At 40.7% G+C, this 15,848-nt stretch overlaps 1 protein-coding gene and 2 non-coding genes across 3 annotated transcripts in view; 2 read left to right on the top strand and 1 right to left on the bottom strand.

Moving 5' to 3' along the window:
• LOC126425242 (uncharacterized) overlaps positions 1-15,304 on the top strand; it is a 93,518-nt gene extending 78,214 nt beyond the window's left edge. The window contains exon 8 of the mRNA XM_050088203.1: positions 11,941-15,304. Coding sequence (XP_049944160.1) covers positions 11,941-11,995 — 55 coding nt within the window. The 3' untranslated portion in view covers positions 11,996-15,304. The remainder of the gene's footprint in view (positions 1-11,940) is intronic.
• Positions 2,360-2,434, bottom strand: Trnas-uga (transfer RNA serine (anticodon UGA)). Its single transcript has one exon. It is a non-coding gene; the product is annotated as a tRNA-Ser (tRNA).
• On the top strand, positions 2,549-2,623 carry Trnas-uga (transfer RNA serine (anticodon UGA)). The gene has a single exon. It is a non-coding gene; the product is annotated as a tRNA-Ser (tRNA).
• Positions 15,305-15,848: the final 544 nt, after the last annotated feature.

Below are 15,848 nucleotides of genomic sequence, written 5' to 3'. Positions count from 1 at the left end.
GTGTGATCTGAGCAAAGCTTTTGACTGCATTCCCTTTGGCACCCTGGTTGCAAAACTAGAATTTTATGGTGTATGTAACCCAGCATTAGCAGTAATAGAGTCATATCTTCATAATAGAAGACAGTTTGTCTCAGTTAAAAATAATTACTCCCCTGTAGCAGCAGTTAGTACTGGTGTACCACAGGGCTCGGTTCTGGGACCCTTCTTCTTCATCATAGCCATCAATGACCTACCTCATCACATAAATAGTACTACCATATGCTATGCAGATGACACAACCCTCCTCACCTCACATCAGAACATCTCAGCTTTGGACAATAACACACAGGAATCACTCAAATCAGCCATCCACTGGTTCACATCCAATAAATTACTGTGTAACTCAGAGAAAACACAACAGCTTCTCTTAGGGTTACCCAAAACCATAGAAAACAAAACTGTAAAACTATTAGGAATGCATATTGATTCCAAACTTAATTGGGAAGAACACGTAAATCAGGTTTGCAAAAAGCTTTCAAGAGTCTCCTATCTCCTTTGGAAACTTAGGGACATGATTAGCATGAACTTTCTGAGAACAATGTACTGTGGACTCTTCCAGTCACATATTACATATGGCCTTCTCATATGGGGGCACAGCTCTCACAGTAACAAAATTTTGTTGATGCAGAAAAGAATGCTGCGCATAATGTGTAAAGTCGGTCCCACGGAGCACTGTCGTCCTCTCTTTATAAGGCTAAGACTGTTGACCATTGTAAACTTGTATATTTATATCTGTGTGTTACACATTAAAAACAATGGTATGGAAGGTGTTGTCAGGGAAGAAATTCATAACTACAACACTAGAAGGAAGGCAGATTATGATATACCAAGACACAGACTAACAAAAAGTAGTAACTCACACAAAGTGAATACCTTAAAAATATTCAACAAACTACCGCAATCTGCTCGGGACATGCCCACAAAAATTCTTAAACAAAATTTGTACAATTGGTTATCTGACAATCCATTTTATTCTATGCAAGAATATTATGATCTGAGTAGCACAGAGATAAACCTGTAATTGCATAATTAACTTAATTAACTACTATATATACTGTTACAAAATATTTCATATCTAATACCTTTGTATTTCAACTGTGTTAGGTAACTACTTTATTTGCCAGTGTTATGATGTGTTACGTAACTACTGTGTTTGCTACTACAATGTAACTCATTTTTGGTACCTTTGTATGTATCTGAAACAAGAATATGTATTAAGCATTGTAGTCACCTGCTTAAGGTTTAGGTTATTTGTAAGTTACTCATATGCTAATTATATCTATGCCTTGTATATAGTGTCTGGAATATTAATATTATTTTATGTACTGACGAAGCCTATTTCATCTTGCATGATCAATGGCTAATAAAGAATCTTGAATCTTGTGTCAGCACGTTGTACGTCTCGCCGTCGGCACCAACCTTGTGTGAATGCTCTGAAAAGCTAAACATTTGCATATCACAGCATCGTCTTCCTGTCGGTTAAGTTTCGCATCTGTAGCACGTCATCTTCGTGGTGTAGCAATTTTAATGGCCAGTAGTGTAGTTTAAGTATGGGTAAGCTTACGGACCGATGACCTCAGTAGTTTGGTCTCATTAGACCTTACCACAAATTTCCAAAAAATTTAACAGCTTACACGAATCCTCTGTATTTGGTTCAAAATGTTGTTGACTAGATGCAAATTTGAAAGAATCGTCTTGAAAAATATGTAAATAAGCCTAGCTGGATTTATCAGAAAACACTGAATAAAGCACTTCTGCAGTGTAACAGTTGTCTTTGAATCCCTTTATTTCGGTGAGCGTACTAAGCTGTAACTGCTGGTCCGTAGTTTTTGTTAGCGTAGGTTCTGTGGACAACTTCGCGTATCACATGGGCATGGAATTTTAAGAGGTTGTGCTCCTTTGACAGTCTGATAAATATTACTATTCAACTGGGGGCTAGTCGAAGAATGCAAAAACCAATTATATGTTTCCCTAATTAAGAAGTCCAGATTTCCTGGAGCGTCTCACTTGCAGCAGAAGTAGCAAGTTGAACTGAATGGCATACACATTTTATAACAATCAAATCCAGAATTACATTTTTCAAAATTTGATTGACACCATTGTGAACACCTACGATTACGTTCGTATTGTCTGTGCCTATACCCTGGAGGTTGTTTAAGTCTAACTTTAATTCTTGAGGCGTGCATTATAATGTTTGACATCGGCTAATTTTAAAAATGTGTAAATGATTGCATTGGTAGCAGCACTGTAATAGGAACGAGATTTTCACTCTGCAGCGGAGTGTGCGCTGATATGAAACTTCCTGGCAGATTAAAACTGTGTGCCCGACCGAGACTCGAACTCGGGACCTTTGCCTTTCACGGGCAAGTGCTCTACCAACTGAGCCACCGAAGCACGACTCACGCCCGGTACTCACAGCACAAGGTTCGCAGGAGAGCTTATGTAAAGTTTGGAAGGTAGGAGACGAGGTACTGGCAGAAGTAAAGCTGTGAGTACCGGGCGTGAGTCGTGCTTCGGTAGCTCAGTTGGTAGAGCACTTGCCCGTGAAAGGCAAAGGTCCCGAGTTCGAGTCTCGGTCGGGCACACAGTTTTAATCTGCCAGGAAGTTTCAGCACTGTAATATATTATTGTTATTCCTAAAAATTTGGTCACACTAATGTCTGTTGATTCATTAATTATAATGATATACATGCTGTCACCGATATCTTGCAGCACATTTTCCACAAAATACCGCATTATTACATGTTTTATAGCTGCACTATATTTTGTTCAACGTAATTTAAGTTTTCTGGCAATATTACTGTCTGTGAATTTACTCTTGCACAAATCGGTTGCGTGATGACACGACATGATCTGGCAATGGGTGGAAACAAATAATGCAAGGGAACCCTCAGCTTGAGTCACGTCTGAACACTCTATCAAGGTTTTGAAAGATATTTTTGTTTGTTGTCAAAGGTGCTGCCGCTGTCTTGTGCATTTTTTTGCGCCACTGTGGCTTATTATTGAGGCAGAACCCACTAACAAAATATTACCTCAAAATTTACGATATGCTCTTGCGTCATCACCTAGAATTCTTTCTAGACAGTCTGCAAATTTACTATCGCGTAGCGATTCTGCACGAAATTTCTGGGTATACTGTCCCTTTACATACGTTTAGCACCAAAACAACAAGTGATTTAAGGAACACCACATTATCACCGGCACTACAGATATGCACTGTGAGTGCAACTGCAAATTTATTAATACTAGAGCGCATAACAAAGCGGATGCGTAACAATACGGGCACAAAACAACACGGAAACGGAGACAAAATACCGTGTATTATAAATGTTTATGTGATATAAATTTAAGAGCTACTAGACGTTAGCAAATGAAATATTCCTCTTTGCTGTATGTAATATGGATATGTGGCTTTAAAAAATAATTTTACCATAAACCACTCAAATCTTTTTAAAATCCACCATGATTCACACTAGCCAGTATATGCAAAATCTGCACATTAGACATGTACTCAAAACCACCAAATTTAGAGGGAAAAATCACTAACTTCGCATTACTGATCGAGTCCGCACCACACCGACCGAAAGACCAACGAACTCAACCCCAACAAAAAGTCACAAACTCGACTAATCGTGTTTGTATGAATTTCATTAAGTACCGTACATTAAAAAATAATTAGAAAGATGTACCTGCTGAACGTTGAGTCGACAATGATAAGTCACCGACATTGTTTCCAGGTAATGCTGGTTCATTTTCGCATTCTACGTCCTCTTTCTTCCTTTCCTGTGCAAAAAAAAAAGGTCTTTGACTACGTTTCATTGTTATTTTTTAAAAAAATTCGGACACATACAAACAAAAGCACGCCTTGATTACAATTCAGACCACTTGAACAACGCATTGTATTGTGTCTGATTCGACAAACCATACAACAATGCGCTATGTGCACAGTAGCGCAGAGCGCGCACTCGCAAACTGCACACTCGCGTCGAGCGTGCGTGTGGCGGCAGTGTTGTGTGTGTGTGCGTGTAGAATGGGTGGCGCGCGATTTAAAAACTACTCACATAAGCACCTTCTCAGAGAAATGCGAAATTTGAAAACATGCTACACCTACTTCTCAAGAATATCGTCTCACTAGCTTGTACTTTGCTTTTCTCTCTTCCCTTCATAACCCAGGTTTCTGATGCATATGTCAGGATCGGAACATAGTATGACCGGTATATAACCCTTTTTTTTTCTATCGTTTCGGCCAGCTGTGGACTACGAAGATTTTTTCTCTCTTCCCTGATTGTGTTTTCCTCTTTTTCCAGTAGATTTTCATTTTGGCTGACCGTGCTTCTTTTCTCTGTTCTGATCATTTGCAGGAAGGGCGTGGAACTGGCGTAGTAAGCAAAATAAGGCTTTTAGTAATTTTGACTTTTTCTCTGAAAACTTCTCGATCCTGAATGTCATTGTGGTGTGCGTACTGTAAGACCTTCGGTACACACACCATCAGATTATTTGACTTGTCACTCTAACGAAGTAGGCGAGTGTCAGCAATATGTCTCGCGGTCTTATTGTGGTGTGTTTATCTTCTGCCGTTAGGTCATACGATAGAAATGCCACTTGCACGCTTAGAGTAGCAGATTGACGGTGACCAACTTTAAACAGAACTTTGATTAATTTTCACACACATTTATTAAAATAATAAAAAGCATAGAAATTACTTAACTTGATTCTGGATGCTGTTTACAATTGACATTCTGAAGTTCCTTTGGTCTTGGTACGTTAATCTTATTCTTACATATCTCTGATACTTGACGAAGTATCTATTGATTTATCTTCATGGCTATGTACAGGAATATGATAATCTTATTAGGCGCAGACTGAAACTTGACTATAGACTGGTGCAGACTAATGCAGACTGACTAATCGGAGGTCTGTACGCTCTTTATAATACCTCGAGCGTTCAGGTATCACTGCGCGAGTGTGATTCGCGAGGAGAAAAGGTTCTACGTTAGCAGTAATCTCATTGGCTGCGTGACATATTAATACGCAGATCGGGGGAAGCAGAATTTGGTCCGCCTCTAAGACAGCGCCATCTCGTAGTGCGGAGACGGACGAGCGCTGCGCCTGCGCTGTTGTGCTTAGCGGGGCGCGCTCTACAGGGAAAGTTGTGTACGCGCTGACACACGGAACTATGTACACAACAGTCATCAAATGAAATTTCAGCTGCCTGTAAATCCTTTTTACCTTGGCTTGCCCATTTTGATTTTGTTTTTGAAATTGATGAATGTATGCGATGAGTAAGTCTTTGTGGGTTCATTCTTTCCAGACGACCAAAAAACATCATTCTCCGCTTCCTCATGCTGATATCAATGTCTTCTGTATGTTTGTATAATTCACAGTTGTGTCTTCGGTGGAATTCCCCGTTTTCTTTGATAGGGCCAAGGATTTTCCTCAAAAAATTTTCCGGTATTTTATTTCAAGTTTTCATAGTGGTCCTTTCTTCGTCATGTTTAAACATTCTGATTTGGGGCACATCCTTGCTCCATATCAGCCTTCTGACACTCTTCCGAAAGGCTTCTGCTTTACTCGCCAGCTCGTTTATTTCTCTGTCGTTTTTTCCACCTTCCTGTATCAAGGCTTCCTAGGTACTTCAAACTCCTCACTCTCCTCAATTGTTCCCCACCAATTGTTGTTCCAGTTGTCCCTCTCTTCTTGTTTCTTGTTGTGATAATCATCTCACTCTTTCTTACACTAAATTTCATCCCACATTGGTGTACTGTTCGTTCCCATACGTTCAACTGCTCTTGTAGTTCCTTCTCGTTATTCCCCCAAATCATCAGTGACAAAGATAGACAGGTTAAGAAAAGGGAGGTTCAGAAAGTTAATGAAGATGAAACCATTGCAGGAGGAGATAGAGAAATCAAGGCTGAGATGGTATGGACCCATTAATAGAATGGAGGAGAGGATACCCAGGAAGATAAACAAGATAAAACTGGAAGGAGAGAGACCCAGCGGAAGACCAAGAGACAGATGGCTGAAAGGAGTAGAGGAATGCATCCAGAAGAAAGGAGAAGAGTGGGACCAAGGTGAAGATGGACAGATGGTGGCAAGACAGAAGACAATCGAGAAGCCTATGTTCCATGCAGACCTGGCCAAAGGCTGGAAAACTATCCAAGATGATGATGATGATGATGATGATGATGATTACACCTACTTAAAATGGATTATTTAACAAGTGATGAAAATTGTGCTGTAGGTAGTATAGTACTAAGACAGTAGTATAATATCAAGTTTAATTTGAGAAGATTTGTCATGGGTGGACCCAGATGCTTTTAGGGTGTGGGGGGGGGGGGGGGGAGGGTGTGGGGGGGGGAGAGCCTTGAGCTTGTTAGCCCCCCCCCCTCTCCCCCCTGAATCCACTAGTACTGACACCAATTGATATATAAGTTACCTGAAAGACCTTTTGCATGTGCCTCCTTTGCTGAAAACAATTCCAGAACACCAAACGTGCATTTCTGCAGCCTTCTTATGGTGACTCCACACTGGCTTCGGAATAGATTATGTGAAATATATTACTGCTTAGATGTTGCCCATGTGACAAAGGGGAGTCATATAGAACACTTATAGAGTACTGTATGCAAAAGAAAATTAAATTTTCTTTTACATTCCGTGTAATTCTTGCCCGTTGACGACTGTGTGTTAAATAGTTATAATTGTTTGTAAACATTACATTCATTTTGAATTGGCCTGTACTTCTTGTATTTGTAACTGAAATCTATGTTTTAGAAAAACTGGGTAAGCTGTTACTTTCTGAAACATCAGTTTTTAAAAATACTGATTGCTTTTTTGGACACTGTCATTTCCTCCTCACTTCAACTTGTGGACATATGATACAATTTCTTCATTATGCCTATTTCTATCTGAAAATCAAAATTTTACCAGTTTAAATTGTTTCTCACAGCTCTGTTAAATTTATGAGAATAGTGTAGCGTTCTAAATTGAGTTCCTCGCTCAAAATGGGGAACTTACCTTCACATCTTTTAGCCCTGCTGAAAGAGTAGCCAACAAACCACAGTTGTAGTTTTGTCAGATCATTAATCATCAAAGTATTGTGTGGACGATAAATCATTTGAGTAAATGTGACATCTTATCTTGAACATCATTGCAGAATGCTTCAAGGAAAGAAGGAAATAAACTTCACTCTGCACACAGACTGGTAAGGGGAAAGAACTGATGGAGAGCAAGTAAGATGTGCCTTCTTCATGCAAAGCTACAGCAGCATTTTCCTATTATTTTTATGCTCTTGCAATGGATTATAAACTCTCTCAGAAGGAGTGATAGGTGGCATGTTTAATAGACCAGGAACAGCTTTACATCCATAGTAGTAAAAATAATCCAAAATCAAGTGCATAAAATGTAATGAAACACAGCATATGAAAATAGCTCCTGCTGCACCAGCCTATTATTGGATTACAAAGACTGACAACAAATGAAAGAAGAGTGCTAATGGCCAAAAGTGTTTTGATTCAATTGACTGTCAAGAAAGAGGCTGACCGTTTGAAGAAAAGTGCACACAGTTGTTATTTATAACCACAAGGTAAGGCCACTGACTGAAATATTGCTGGGCAGATGCATTTGTCTAATAATGCTGTAAATATCAAACAATGGAAAATCCAGGATGGAATGTAACAATATTACGAGAAGGAAATTTACAACTCACCATATAGTGGAGATGCTGAGTCGCAGACAGGCACACCAAAAAGATTTTCACACTTAAGGCTTTAGGCTAATGGCCTTTGTCAACAATAGACACGCATAGGCACACACACACACACACACACACACACTCACACTCACACAAACGCAACTAACACACACGACTCGTTTGCATGCCTATTGTTGACAAAGGCCGTGGCCGAAGTTTTAAGTGTGAAAATCTTTTTGTTGTGCCTATCTGCATCTCAGCATCTCCACTATATAGTGAATGATGTAAACACATATAAATAGGTAAATCATAACACCGTATGATTCCTGGTTAAACTATTAAAGGACAGCAGACAGTATACAGGTTGTTCAGAATATTTGCTGCATTCTATTCAGAACTGTGAAAGCCATCACGTGATGTATCAGTGTCATCTGTCAGTGCCGTGAACCGTGTCAACAATTCACTTCCAGACACATGTTCATAGGACTTTTTTCCTCCATTTCCAGTCCAGAATCTGTCCCTGCAGTTTCTCAGTTTTATTAATGTTCTAATTAAAATGTGAGCTCGATTTTGGCATTGCTGAAACCATGGTTAGATCAGCTTGGATACTGTCAATGGTCTAGTACGAAGCATATGTAAACATTTAAAAAGTTAATATTAATAAACAGAGTGATGTGCTTGTTGCCAAGTCTCACAGTATGAATCACCACATTCTCTATACTCTATAGTATGTCACTGCTGCTACTCGCACATTTGTTCTTGTACTTCGTGACCACCTGTCGCTTGGGGGGGGGGGGGGGGGGGGGGAGTGTCTTCAGTATTAACTGCTTGCTGGCTTACAGTGCGAACCTTACAATACCGTACAATGAGATTAATAAAATGTGGGCTGGCATGGGACATAAATGCCACAATACATTCTTAATTTCCAGATAATGCAAACTGGGCATACTTTAGCAGCATTCAAAGCATTTTATTCTCGTATAATGAAATCATTGATAATCTCGGTGTAAGAATCCAATGACATCTAGTAAAAGTCATTACGTTTTAGGACACTGCTGACAGGTGAAAGGCACATCACAGCACAAGTGACATGCTGGGGTGGTCAGTCTGTGAGCAGAGAGCACACCACGGTGAGCCGGTAAGCCAACAGGCCGACGGGCTGGCCTCGTAGCCTGGCATACGTGGTGTGGCGGGCTGCACTCAGCTCACTGACTAAACCGGATAGTTCGTGGCCAGTACATCTGACATGGGCTGGGCAGGTTAAAACTTGTGCTGCCCACAATTCTACATGAGAAACACTGTTGGGATTTGGCTCAATTGCCCTCCAGGTTACACGACCGTCATCTGCCGAACACGACTAGGCCACAATTGAGCACAGTGTGTAGGACTCAAATTCGGCTCTGAGTTGTCGGTGGCGGTTGCGGATCAGATTCAGTCCTGAACATTTTTGGTGTCTTGTGGAGTGCATGCCACATTGCATCAACACTGTCATAAAAATGAATGGTGTGTACATGTTACTAGGTTCTTGTCTCAAATAAGCTGAAGCCTGTAGCAACAGGAAGGGCTTCTGACAGCCCTTTATACACTCCTGGAAATTGAAATAAGAACACCGTGAATTCATTGTCCCAGGAAGGGGAAACTTTATTGACACATTCCTGGGGTCAGATACATCACATGATCACACTGACAGAACCACAGGCACACATAGACACAGGCAACAGAGCATGCACAATGTCGGCACTAGTACAGTGTATATCCACCTTCCGCAGCAATGCAGGCTGTTATTCTCCCATGGAGATGATCGTAGAGATGCTGGATGTAGTCCTGTGGAACGGCTTGCCATGCCATTTCCACCTGGCGCCTCAGTTGGACCAGCGTACGTGCTGGACGTGCAGACCGCGTGAGACGACGCTTCATCCAGTCCCAAACATGCTCAATGGGGGACAGATCCGGAGATCTTGCTGGCCAGGGTAGTTGACTTACACCTTCTAGAGCACGTTGGGTGGCACGGGATACATGCGGACGTGCATTGTCCTGTTGGAACAGCAAGTTCCCTTGCCGGTCTAGGAATGGTAGAACGATGGGTTCGATGACGGTTTGGATGTACCGTGCACTATTCAGTATCCCCTCGACGATCACCAGTGGTGTACGGCCAGTTTAGGAGATCGCTCCCCACACCATGATGCCGGGTGTTGGCCCTGTGTGCCTCGGTCGTATGCAGTCCTGATTGTGGCGCTCACTTGCACGGCGCCAAACACGCATACGACCATCATTGGCACCAAGGCAGAAGCGACTCTCATCGCTGAAGACGACACGTCTCCATTCGTCCCTCCATTCATGCCTGTCGCGACACCACTGGAGGCGGGCTGCACGATGTTGGGGCGTGAGCGGAAGATGGCCTAACGGTGTGCGGGACAGTAGCCCAGCTTCATGGAAACGGTTGCGAATGGTCCTCGCCGATACCCCAGGAGCAACAGTGTCCCTAATTTGCTGGGAAGTGGCGGTGCGGTCCCCTACGGCACTGCGTAGGATCCTACGGTCTTGGCGTGCATCCGTGCGTCGCTGCGGTCCGGTCCCAGGTCGACGGGCACGTGCACCTTCCGCCGACCACTGGCGACAACATCGATGTACTGTGAAGACATCACGCCCCACGTGTTGAGCAATTCGGCGGTACGTCCACCCGGCCTCCCGCATGCCCACTATACGCCCTCGCTCAAAGTCCGACATCCACGCTGTCGCGGCATGCTACCAGTGTTAAAGACTGCGATGGAGCTCCGTATGCCATGGCAAACTGGCTGACACTGACGGCGGCAGTGCACAAATGCTGCGCAGCTAGCGCCATTCGACGGCCAACACCACGGTTCCTGGTGTGTCCGCTGTGCCGTGCGTGTGATCATTACTTGTACAGCCCTCTCGCAGTGTCCGGAGCAAGTATGGTGGGTCTGACACACCGGTGTCAATGTATTCTTTTTTCCATTTCCAGGAGTGTATTAACCATGCTAAATCTGTTAATAACCATGTAGGCCAAGGGCACAAGAAAAACAAGACAAAGAAAGAACAGAACCATTGCCAAAGTCCAATTGCTCATGTGTGTACACAACTGGAGATGTCACAGGGAATATTTCTATTCTGTTAAACAGACAGGAGAAATTAAAAAAGTTTCATCAGCCCAGATTCAAATCCCAAAACCTGCCTTTCATGTGATGTATTCTATTACTGAAATGTGTGGGCACATGCATGTTACACGCCTCTGGGCTGTTCTCATTCCTCCATCCACACAGAGACTGTGCCTTGAAGCTATGTGATTGCCACCTCTGAGACAATGGATACTGTGCAGAGTTGTGACTTAACCGCAGCATAAGGACTGCACAGATGTTGAACTGCTTTCTACTCCTAGTGGAGAAATGAAGTGTGCCCCACTGGAGTTTGAATGATGCCCCATTGGAGTTTGAGTGAATGGTGGAAAGCCAGTGAGAAATTGAAATGAGGCCTGTTAATGTGGCTAATATGACAAGGTTGAAGCTCTAGTTTGATGTACAGTTTTAACTCAAAATTATTGTTTAATCATTTGTGTTATCTAGTGCTTGCTTGTCTTAGCGAATGAAATTTAAAAAATAATTTCATCATAAATGTCACTTATTAGATTCTGCAGTGTCATTGGAACATTTGATAAATTATATGTAACAGAAAATTGGAAAATTACAAGAAGACAAAATAATTGTCCAACACTTAATTTCAAGAGGAGAAATTTTGAGAAATGATGATAGACACATAACATAATTGTAAAAGAAAAAAAGTTTCTAACATTTAGAACTATTATTTTGGATATTTATGTTTGTTGGTTCTTCCCCCCACCCCTTACTTTTTCACCTCTGAAGTGCTCCACCATCCATTTACTGCTTGAGTTACACATCTGACAAAGCACACCTCTTAACAACACAATGAAGAGCAATATGTACAGCAATAACTGCAATACAGTGATTCCTACATAAATTTATGCTTATATTCTGTTATGTTACACATATGTGAAAAATGGATTTGTAAATGTAATTCAAAGATTCACTCAGTCAATGTAAAGAAATATGTACACAAAACTACATCTATGTCTAGCATGCCATACATCAAACATTTCTGAGGAGTAAACTAAAACAAGAAGGTTAAGTAGAGAGCACACATCGATACAAAGGCTGACATCTCTATCTTTTTGGCAGGGAACAGACTGCATCAGCCAGGAGACCAAATCAACGTCACCAGAAGAGGTTCTAGCTGCTATCACCACTGCACGTGTTGAACAAATGGCACTGCTGTAACTCCGTCATTAATGAGACATTGTGTGGCATTAAGTCAAAAGAGGTCATCGGCAAACTGGGTGCTCTAACAAACAGTGGATGTCACTAAGACATGAAAGTCCTCACTAGCAAAATAAGTAATCATTTTTGGAGTTCTGTGCTCAAGTTGGTAGGCTGTGTGGGTTGTCTGAAGTATAGAGTTCCTACATGCATTACTTCTCCAACATCCTGGTTTTGAATCTGTCCGTTCCCACGTTCACCCACACACGTGTAAATGTAATTTAGGTATCATGGTAAGTTCATTATGTGTCATGATCCCTAAAACGTTTAATCTCAAATATTCAGGTAGATTACGTAAAGCAGCGAGGATAAAATATTATACAGTTGTGCTGGAATTTGTACTTGTGGTACTTCATGTCTCTGGATGCAACCACTTTGGCTGCAGCAGGTTTTCCAGCCACTCAGCCAACCACTGAACCTCAGTTTAGCATTATTTAACCATCAAATCACTTCACCTTATCTTCTAAACTTTCCACTCCTCTCACACAATTTGTTACCATCAATATTTCACCTGATATGCCAGTCTCTCCTTTCTTCCAGGAGTGCGGGTACTGCAATGAGATCGTCTATCAAAGTTTGGAAACAAGGGCGTATTTACTGGCAATAGTGAAACTGTGTTATCAATGGTGTCCAGCCAGCCCAGTTGATAAAAAGATTGCACATGAAAGGCAAGTTTCCAGGTTCCAGTACCACTCCAACACACAGTTTTAATCTGCCAGCAAGTTTCAACTCAGTGTGTACCACATGCCTGTGAACTTTCTTCTGTTTATCTCAAAATTTCAAATGCTTATGTGTTGTTACCATATGCACTGACAAATGTGGAGGATTACCAAAAACCAAAACACAAACTGGCCAGTGTAACATACCAACAGTCATAATATCATATACAGATTGATCTAACACTGACTCAACTCCATCTGTCTCTGTCTCTATTGCTCCAGTTATCATTGCACCATTAGACCTAATTTTTTTCATTTCCCTGCACCAACACCAGTATTAAGCTATAAGAACAGATCACATTTTACATGTGGAGGGGAAAAAAGGAAATGTTTAAGAGTTGCATACAAACAATACTCAAGAAAATAATTAATGCATCCACTTACCTGGTGCCAAAACATGTCGATCGGGGCATTTAGTGCTTCCATATGCAATTAAAAGTGGACTCCATCCTCAACCTTTTTGAAAATGTCATCAGGGTAGATAGGGAATACAGGAAATAGGTGAAAGAGATGATAATCAGTTCTGGATGATGACAGCTAAAATGTTCAAGAAAGAACTTTGAATTATCAGCTCTTTTCCAGTAAAATATCACAAGTACTCAGGAGTAAACATGCTAAAATTATCATCCTGTCACTCTCATTTACATTTTGCATGTTTTTCTCCAAAAGTCACATGAGGATGATTGCTCAGTGATTCAAACATCCAACACCTCTCTACCCTCTGTTCCATACTGTGCAGTAGCTCTCTAGCGAACATCCCAACCTCCACAGCAGCTAGTTTGTTGCTGTGGCCCTTTTCCTCAGCAAGGATATAAACATTTGTTTTATAAATTCAAACATGTTTTCCTCTCAGGGAAAAATGGTTTAACTACAGCCCAGGAAATGTTTGCAGAATTAAGTTCAGATTGAGCTATTTTGGAAACTTCCGAAGAAACTAAAATTGGTTATCAAGCTAGTACTCAAATACAGATCCTTCCCTTCACAGCCAGTCCTCGTATCCACTGAGATATCCAGGTTCAACTCACAAATTCCATCTGCCAGTGCAGACTTTCCAAAGCCCTGTAAACCTCTTCTACTAACATAACTGGTGTGCATTTAATTTGTCACTGATTTTATTTTAAAAACCATGTCCCCAATCTGCTACTGCTAACCACTGTAAATTGTAGACATTCCATCTAGTTTGCTTTATGTAGGCATTTTACAATGCATCTCCATTGTATTACTGACCTACTGCTAGTGACGCAGTGGGAACTTTCAAAGTCCATGTTCAGTAACCTTTTCATTAGAGTTTCCTTTTACCACATATCTGTCAATCTTTAGGAACTTCCTTCAGGTTTTGGTTTGTAGTTCAGATTAAATAAAGCCTTTAATACCGATTCACCAACTTACAATCAAACCATAACCTCTGAACCCCTAGGCCTCAAGCTGTGCTACAGATCAATATTCCACCACAAGCAAGATTTCTTATTTCACATTCATTAACTTTGTCAACTCTCAGTCAGATTGCCACCTTTCATCCTAATGTACAGCTCAGGCTACACTATAGATCAGCTTGTCACCACAATCTACATACCAAAAAATAATACAGATACAAGAAATATTTCTAACTTTTTAGTCTCTATTTTATTCCTGTTTGCGTAAGTAAGATTTCATAAGCAATGACATCCTTATATCACACGGTGAAGCCAACATGCAGTACTGGTAGGTTCAGTTGACCATACAGTTCCATATCCACTTTTTTGTTATCAGAGTTAATGATTCCATGAGACAAATGGCATGTCCTATGTCTCACAAATCATAATGAGCAAATTTTATAGAAGAGAAGGTGATGTGTAACAAGAAAGTTTCCAACTTAAATGCCTGGTTACCTTGCTATAGTCTGTGACTATTCCAAATGCATTGATATATTGTGTGAATGCATTGTTATATTGTGTGAATGGGTAATGTATTTAAGCTTCTAAACTTTCAGTGTACTGCCTGCTTTTACATACTTTACTCTTTTTTTATCTTGTATGTATGCTGTTCCAATTAGTACAGTTTTCCAAAACACTGCCTACACCTTCGAGTTAAAACAGATACAAGCAAGTTACCAATCTGCCATAGCAGTGATGGTGAAGATCGTAGAATTGTAATCACAGCTGCTGCTATAGTTGTGACTGTAGTTTGTCTCTATGATCTGTATTTAATACTAAAACAGTGCTAACCTGACTACCTGCACACCAAAGCAACTGCCTCAGATTTTTACTAGGTTACAGACAAGTAGAATGCACTGAAAAATTTCATGATTTTCACTATTTTACCACCATTTTCCCCCTTTTCATGACATTTATTTATATTCCAATGTACTGTTGTACTATTGTCAAGTATTACATGTTTTGTTTAGCAGTAGTATTTACTGTGTGAGGAACAAGTTGAGTGTGGAGAGATACGGGGAGGGAGAGAGAGAGAGAGAGAGAGAAAGAGAGAGAATGTGTGTGTGTGTGTGTGTGTGTGTGTGTGTGTGTGTGTGTGTGTGTGGGTGTGTGTGGGTGTGTACATGTTTCAGAATATTTCATAATAAATTCAACTTTGCTGTACTGTACTTGTAATTTAATAATTTAATGTTTGATTTAAGCTCAATAAATTATTTCACATTACTGTTTCTCATTTTTCATAACATGGTTTATTTTTTTGGTTAATTTTCTCCTCTCATAAGAGTGTGCGGGGGCAGGGAAAATTGTAAAACTGCAATGAAAACGTCATTCAGGATATGTGCATGTGTACTGCAAGCTTATTTTACAATATGCCCACAAACTGCTGCCTCATCAATGTGTTGTGTATTGCTAAAGACACTTTATTGTAATCTGCATTCTCCCACATCTGCATAAATTATGTTTTGGCTTTTTGCAAGATATAGCAACAGTGGCTTGTAAAAGAATATTATCACAAATAATAACAATAGTATTTCATTTTTATATTACTATTCACACATATACGACAAATTATAGTCTCAGCCACACAGCAGGAACTATTACTTGCAAAATAATGATGTAAAGTGCCATACAATCCAAG

The sequence above is a fragment of the Schistocerca serialis genome, chromosome 10 (assembly GCF_023864345.2).
Source record: "Schistocerca serialis cubense isolate TAMUIC-IGC-003099 chromosome 10, iqSchSeri2.2, whole genome shotgun sequence".
In the NCBI taxonomy this organism is placed as follows: Eukaryota; Metazoa; Arthropoda; class Insecta; order Orthoptera; family Acrididae; genus Schistocerca; species Schistocerca serialis.
This window is presented reverse-complemented; position numbering and strand designations above follow the sequence as displayed.